The 8,190-nt window shown below is 41.8% G+C and overlaps 1 protein-coding gene across 1 annotated transcript in view; it reads left to right on the top strand.

The window, feature by feature from the left end:
- Nucleotides 1–8,190, top strand: part of LOC111658760 (polypeptide N-acetylgalactosaminyltransferase 18-like) — a 136,566-nt gene that overhangs the window by 96,252 nt on the left and 32,124 nt on the right. The window contains exons 7-8 of the mRNA XM_023411417.1: nt 5,325–5,510; nt 6,789–6,926. Of these exons, the coding sequence (XP_023267185.1) occupies nt 5,325–5,510; nt 6,789–6,926 (324 nt within the window). The remainder of the gene's footprint in view (nt 1–5,324; nt 5,511–6,788; nt 6,927–8,190) is intronic.

Below are 8,190 nucleotides of genomic sequence, written 5' to 3'. Positions count from 1 at the left end.
TGGTCGGCTGGTGGACATCAAAACATCCATAAAGTTTTTTACCAGCTCCATCAGTGTCTTTATCGGCTCCTTCTGTGTCTTTACCAGCTCCATCAGTGTCTTTATCGGCTCCTTCAGTGTCTTTATCGGCTCCTTCAGTGTCTTTACCAGCTCCATCAGTGTCTTTATCGGCTCCTTCGGTGTCATTTCTGCGACTGAAGAAGCGTTTGTTTTGGTCTGAGATGCTGGTGGTCTAATGCGACATCTAGTGGCAATGACGATTGCTTAAAGAACCTTTAAATATTACAACAGCTATTGTGATGGATGTACGTGAAATCACCATCCCAGCACTTAGCAGATGCTGGAAATCCATCACCATGTTTAAGTGGAATGATATTGCGGAAAGAGAAAACCTAGCTTCATTAGCTTAACATCACCCAATGGAAACACAGACCATTCGCAATTGTGTTTTGTCAACTTTTCTAGAATAAGAAAACCGCTTTGGTTTTGTGTGAAACTGCCATGGAAATGCAGATACTATTTCGGCTGCAGTATGGAAAGTAAAATAAATCAATCAATTGGCCCAAGATTAAAAGGTGCCGTTTTCTTGGTGTATTTACTACCCATGAAAAATATTTTTGTCCCTTGATCTGTGCTCCTGCTTCAGAGGACAGCGGATTAAATAAATGAAAGCCTAAGTGTCCCTTATGCACCTTCGATGTCTCGTTTGTGTGGTAGCTTTCTCACAGCAACACCTCCAGAACATATACAATAAAGTAAAATAACAGGAAGCATCCCTCCGCTCCTCTATAAACTAATTTGATTTATCTTATACACGTCAGTCAGTGGGTGGCAGCCGACAGGGAGAGTGGCGAATGCATCTCACAGTTTCCCCGAGTAATTTCATGGCGTCATCCAACCCCCTTAATGCAGATTGCCCTCCACAGCTGCGTGTGCGACTCCACACAGAAAGACCCTGCAGTGAAGGGTTAGTGAGCAGTGATCAGTTTGGGTCGGTCCTTTTGGCAGCGACTGCAGTAGCTGGCTCAGCTTCCGCTTCATACATGCGAAGGATGCTCATAACATGAACCATGGCGCACTAAATATTCCCTTTTTAAAATGCTTTTGACCTCATATCATAAACGTTTTATGATGCCATGAATATAAATGACCAAATGTGCCACAGGCTTAAAATGTCCTGTTGTTTTTGCACATTTTGGGACATGGGTAGTAATGTGTCTTTCTTTGGCTCATGAAAATGTTTATGCAAGGCTCGGGCTTGACTTTCTCCACATGAGGCCTGACTGACCCTCCACAGTCGAGTATTATAAGTTCGATAATGGCTTTCTCCTTAGTGCCCCGCTGCTCAGCGACCGTGAGGAGTTCTGCAACGTTCAGAGAGGTTATTCTCTATTATAGAGCTCTTTTGGCACATAATTCTGCATAAGCCCCTACTGTAGAGACAAATTGCTTGGGCACCTGTTGACAGTAGCACAGAGGAGACTTGGATTGCCAGGAGTAATGCACAGTGCTGCAAATCAGTTTCCTCTCTGCAGCTATGACAACAAAGTCTGAACTGAAATGAACCTGTTTTGGTGGAGAGGCACTTCAGAGCTGCTGTTGAGCTTGTTGTGCAGTTGTTCACACTCCACGGTTGGTTCAGAGACGCGGGGTGTGGGGGCTGGAGCTGGACATGTTTACCCCTCTATATCTATCTCTCTGTGATGTTATTGAACAGTTTAAAAGCAACATCTGCCAGAGTATTGACAATTCATTTTTATGGCAAACACTTCCAGCGCCACAGGGGGGGCAAACAAGCCCAGCTAGACACACACAAACACACTATTGTTATCAGCTTTTTCATAGCACATGTCTTAACTATAAACATCAAGAATAATGAGTAAAAGTCAATATTTCCATTTTTTGGAAGAATTTTTCCAGAGTAGCAGCCTGCACTGCAAAAAGCCCCAATTTCAGATCAATGATTATGTAAATCAGCAGTGATATTTTGACAGAATCAGTTCTGCACACATGTCTCAAGGGCATTGCTCTAACTCTAACTAATTCATCGTGTGTTGAGTTCAATCCGAGGTTTAAGTCAGAAAACAGCCAGTTTGTTCTATTTCTATTCCCGTCACACCAAACACAGGCGCCTTTTGTTATCAGCGATGTGATTTCTTTATTTTTTTTCTCCAGTTTCTGCAGAAATGCTCCATATCTCTGGCCTGCACGCTCCTATTGTGATAAAGATTGCTTTTATGAAGCTTCTTGTGCACCATATTGTAATATTGTGCATATTTAATGCTCATTGTCTCATGCCTTTTTTTTTTTTTCCTTTTTTTTTCATCACATCAGGCGGTCATCCTTGGAGTAATTTATAATTCACAACTTCATTTGTTGTTGCCTTTACGCCTTTCATTTTTCTCATTAAAACTTTTAAAGGCACGAGTCCACGAGCGAGATTTGTTCCACATTAAACCGAGTCGGTGAGGATGTGGAATGTAAATGTGCTGCGTTTTGTTTGGGTGACACACGCGCAAATCAGCGAGACACATTTTAATGACGTTTGATGGGTAAGAGTTGGCACCTGACCTTGTTTCAGCCCACGTGAGAAGGGTTTTTATTTAAGGAGAAGACAACAAAACAAGAAAAAAGAAAGGGCTTTCGGAAAGGATGAGTCAAGAAGACTTGGAGAAGCTGTTTTTCTCTCTCCCCGTGTATTTCACTTCCTTTATCTTCCCTCTGTACTTCCCACTTTATCTCCATTCTCTTTTATCCCTTTACCCTCCTCTGTTTTATGTTTCTTCCTGAATCTCTCCTCTTTCTCTTTCTCTTTCTCTTCACTACCCGCTTTTTTTTTTTTCTCGTCTCAGTCTCTATCTTGCTCTGCACACCCACAGGCTCAGACAGAGATTGTTATACTCGAAGAATAGTTCCTTCTACTCTAACCCCATGTTGTAAATCCTTTATAGAGAACGCTGAGGTATTTCTGAGGGAAGCATGTATTATCTCCGATTTTGGCTCTAGTTTGTGCTCCTGCCTGGGCACCGGGCCAGTGCTACAGTTTGACTGTTGTTCTGCAGTAGCTCTTTGCTTTGCAAGGTTACAAGGAAGGAGGCTGGCCGGCAGGAGGGATTATAGCACAAACACACAAACAAAGTGCAGGACTGGAATAGAGAGCATAGGCGTTTCTATTGAAATCAGCATTCTCCAGCTCTTGTTTCTTCAGTACACTAAATTCCTAAGGTACCGCTGCAGAATTTCAAGCAGTGCAGTGAAATTAGCATTAAAGGTTCACTTCATAACAGTCAGAAAAGTGTGTTACCACGGCAAAAGCATGGAAAAAGATAAATGGACTGCACGTATATATGTGGGGTTGCGGATCGAAACCCGGTTCCAACCAGAGAAAAGAATTGAAGAATTTCAGTTTTGCTTATCGGTTCCTAACGACAACAGGTTGCACATCACACCTGAGCAGCACGGCGTCGATCTGAAAGATGCACAGTGTCTGATGTGCTGCTGTTGCTGCTGTTGCTGCTGCAGTGAATCATAAAGTTCAGCTACTGCACATCGGTCTATACTCAATTCACCTTTGGATCAATATGTGCAGTTTGACATTGACTCTGGTGTTTCTGCTGCTGGAGAGGATTTACTTCTGACTACAAAACTGTGTGATGCTTAGCCACCACTGTTTTTGTTTATTTTCCTTAAATACTTTCCAGAGTATTATTTTCTTTTTGAAGTGCCTCGACTCAAGAGATTAATCTTGTTTACATTTGCTTGTTTTAACTGTTAAAATGACCTCTGGATGAGGTGTACATGTGTTGATAGTGGGGATGGTGTGTGATGTCATTGACTGGTAAAATATAGGACAAACAAAAGATGCTTAATCTTTGTTTTCTACACCTGACCTTCCTTTATTAACCATTTTGGAATCAAATAGGGAATCATAATCAATAAGCAGAATCTGAATCGATAAAATTAAAACGACAACCAACCCTATCTACCTACATTGCAGCTTTTCCTAAACACACACACACACACACACACACACACACACACACACATACTTAAATACTTTTTGGAGTTCAGTATCTTGCCCAAGGACACTTTGAAAGGCAGATCACATGCCTACATCTTCTGAGGAAAATTGACATGTGCTCAGTTCCTCAAATTCGCAATTAAAACATCTGAAATAGTTCAAATCCTGAAAAAGTAAAAAGTAAAGTTAAAGAAAAGTAAGAAAAAAAACAGTTAATGAAAGAAGTTGAAACGGCGATTAAATGGAAGTGCAGAAAAAAAGTTCCGATAAGTATAAGCACTGAAGGGTTGAGTCGGGGGGCAAGTCCTGAGGGAAACTGAAGTATCATCTGAAGTTCAACCACTGAAATGTTTAAGATGACCAAAGTGGGATAAATTGAGCTGCAAGTGTCAGTTGAAGGTCGGTCACTGGGAGCAGATGAACTGTGAGTTAAAGAACAACAGATAAGAGTGGCTCCCCTGGTAGAGCGCCTACCACAAAGGCTTAGTCCTAACCTTTGCTGCATGTCATCCCCTCTTTCTCTCCCTCTCCCTAACCTTCCTGTCCATCTCTCTCTGTCCTTTCAGAATAAAGGCAAAAATGCCCAATAAAAAAAGAACGGCAGATAAAAGCTGTGGAAATGTTAGAGGAGGAGTAAGAAATGAATGCAGTTGAAATGTCATTTATAAGATATGAATATCAGCTGGTGACTCGGCCATAAATGGAACTACTTTACCTGTAATACGCTCATGCTTATACAACTTGTTATGTAGTGGAGCTGAAACCTGTAGTGTAGTACGGCTAAAATTAACCTAGGCAGTTATAGATAACTGTCAAAAGATGCCAGGAGGCTGCACACTGGTGTCGCATTCATGATGAACCAAATCGAAAGATTAATTTTCTAGTTCATGAGCCTATCACGATGCCAGCGAGGCTTGTGTATGTGAACATATTTGACAGTTTCTGCTGTCAACAAATAGCAGAATAGTAAAAAAAAAAAAAAAAAAAAAAATCGCAACCACCTGGCTGGGCATTCATGTGATACCTTTTTATTCATATTAATTCTATCAGCAGGCTCAGTCGCAGTAAAGATTTAATCCCCCATTTAAAGGATAGAGGATTAACTGGCATGCACCCGGCAGGTACTGAAAATATCTATACCTTCTATTTTGGAAGCCCCTGCAGTCACTAATGTGTGTGTGTGTGTGTGTGTGTGTGTGTGTGTGTGTGTGTGTGTGTGTGTGTGTGTGTGTGTGTGTGTGTGTGTGTGTGTGTGTGTGTGTGTGTGTGTGTGCGCGCGTGTGCGTGTGTGTGTGTCATGAAGGTGTGGCAGTGTGGCGGCAGCGTGGAGGTCCTGCCCTGCTCGAGGATCGCCCACATCGAGCGTGCCCACAAGCCGTACACGGAGAACCTGACGGTGCACGTGCGTCGTAACGCTCTGAGGGTGGCTGAGGTCTGGATGGACCAGTACAAGAGTCACGTCTACATGGCCTGGAACGTTCCGCTGCAGGTGAACAGAGAGCACAAACAAACGCATGTTGGGAGTTGGATACGGTGCTTATTCTCTGTGTGGGAGAGTGTGTGTAGGCATAATTGTGTTTGTGCTTTTTTTGTGCTCTGAATCTGTGTCATAGATCTCCTAGCAACCATGACGACTGCCATCGTGGAGATCGTTGGAGATCAGTTGTGCATGAAATAAGGGTTGAATACACCTGAGGAAGATCGTTGTACTGTGGATACAAGGCAGTTATTAATGTTTAATTTATCAAAGTGAATATTGAGGGTAGTTTTGATTTTAAAATGTGTTACTGTGACACACTCGTCTGTTGGACTTGTCAAAACCAAAATCCTTTTTGGTTTTTCATGTCATTAAAGTTCCTCTCCAGACATGTTTTAAACTATGTAATAATATACTATGATTAATATTTAGTTTAACATGGTTTTCCCACGTAAAGTTTTGCAGCTGGGAGCACATATACGATTACTTCCTCATTGAGAAATTCTGCATCAGGCTTCGTGCCCCGCCCACCTCCGCTACTCGTTGACAGGTGAAAGAGCAGTGTGTGTCATGATGGTTAGCGTTATTCAGACCCAGACGCAGGAGTTTGTTGAGGAGCGAGAAGTTTGTTCTGCACCAAACTCGGCGACTAGAAGACGTATCGGAACAGTAAGCTAGTTATTTGTTTATGTTGTTTGTTAGCTTGTAACTGGCGGTGGCTGACACAGTGTTAGCGGTTGTGCTAATGCAAACTCTCACTCTCCGAACTGACAAGGTTTCAGGTTTATTAAGCCCCGCCCCCCGCCCAGGAAGTTGACGGTATCGGTTCTTTAGGTTTGTGACGTATGAAACCCTGGCTGTCATTGGTTCACTGCAGCTCCAAGGGGGAAATACAAAGTCATGGCATTGACTGCTTATTTCATTTGTGATATGTTTTGTATTATATAAAAAACAACCATATGGATATGATAACATTGGTAAAAACTTGATTTTGATTGCAGGTGGTCTTTAAAACAATCTTCATCAAATGACAGAATCCAGTTCTTTCTCTCTGTGATTGTACTTTGTTACTTTCTTCCTGCTCAGTTATTATTTCTAGCTCTCGTATTGCCGTCCTAAGGATGCAGTAGTGCTGGAAGGACCCTGAGGCCCTGAACTCTGCATTTGTTATTTCTGATTCCTTGCAACATTGGAAGCTGAAAATCGTTGTATTTATTTCACTGCTCTAGGTTGTCAGTGAGATAACCACAAAGTAAACTCGTACGTGTTTGTGTTTATTTCCTTTTCTAGAACTCAGGAATAGACATTGGGGATATTTCTGACAGAAAGGCGCTGCGATCTAGACTCCACTGCCGACCGTTCAGCTGGTTCCTCTCCAACATTTACCCCGAGCTCCGATCCTACAGCAACACAGTCGCCTATGGAGTGGTGAGTTACATTTTTACTTAAGTTCTCAGGATTCCTATATTTTGAGTCCTTGTCCACAAAGTCTGGATCCTACCCCACAGTATGATGAACACTACACCGTAGACTTTCCCACTCAGTCCCCACTGGTTGTTACACATACAGAAACTCCTCAAAGCAGAGCATAAAGTATTCAGGAGTATTTTAATTCATTATGAAATAGGAACAAGGCACTCCTTTAGCTTTATCAAAAATTAATATGCCTTTGTTGTGGCAGCTTAATAGCAAGGAGTTATGAAAATGTGTAAACATATTTTTAACATGTTTTTTCTCTTGTTACGTTTCAGCCAAAAGGCGAAAAAGCCTCCAACAATTAAGGTGTTTGTATTTAAAAAAGATAGTGTTGCACTTTCCCGTCATATTTTCAATTTTATTGGCCACTTGGGGGCAGAACACGCTGTGAACACAACACAAACATGTAAAGTTATTATGGGGAATCTGTTAGCAAACTGTTGCCTGTTTAATCGTCCAGCAGACACAGAGCAGAATTTATTTATATCATGTTTGTGGCCACCTAGTGAATGTAGCTCCAGTATTCACTCTTCTTTTCGGTCTCTGCCGACTCCTCTGAATACAAATACGCCTCTATGTTACCAGCAAGTTGCTAATTTTGCTTGTCTCCTAACTGTTTGGTTCATCTGATTAGCTTTTTCCACTGAAAGCAGCTGCACGCTGCATCTGGAAATGACACAGAGGAGAGCGAGGAGAGGGAACCAAAGCAGAAACCTGCACAGTAGCAACTGAAACCTTGATTTCTTGGTCGGTAGCGTTCTTCAGCCTCTCTGGGCTGTGGGCGACAAGCGGGCTACAATTTTCATTTAGCTGTCCTCTATAATCAGCAGTTGACGCAACTGTGCTCTGCCCTCTTAGCAGTTGATGAGCATCGCAAATACCGTCACATTCACACCTGTCCCCCTGTAAACAAGGTGGGAACCAAAAGTGCTCGACACTAAAGGAGGTTGTAAATAAGCAACTTAAATGTTTCACCTACAAGATCGATATTATATATAAAGTGGTGCAACTGATAATGAAATTATATAATAGACTCAATGACGTAATATTAATTAAGGATAGAATAAACTCAAACAATATTGCGACAATTAATAAACAACACAATTTAATCAATCAATTAATTAATTAAACCAACTTCACTTGGCTATAGTCGTGTCATGAGCGCTGACATAGCACTAAAACAGCGTAAACACTGTCTCATGATGACAACACATCT

Source organism: Seriola lalandi, unplaced genomic scaffold, assembly GCF_002814215.2.
Source record: "Seriola lalandi dorsalis isolate HSWRI2012SDOR001 ecotype SW California unplaced genomic scaffold, Sedor1 jcf7180002054465, whole genome shotgun sequence".
In the NCBI taxonomy this organism is placed as follows: domain Eukaryota; kingdom Metazoa; phylum Chordata; class Actinopteri; order Carangiformes; family Carangidae; genus Seriola; species Seriola lalandi.
The sequence above is the reverse complement of the archived record's forward strand: the minus strand, read 5'-3'. Positions and strand labels throughout refer to the sequence as shown.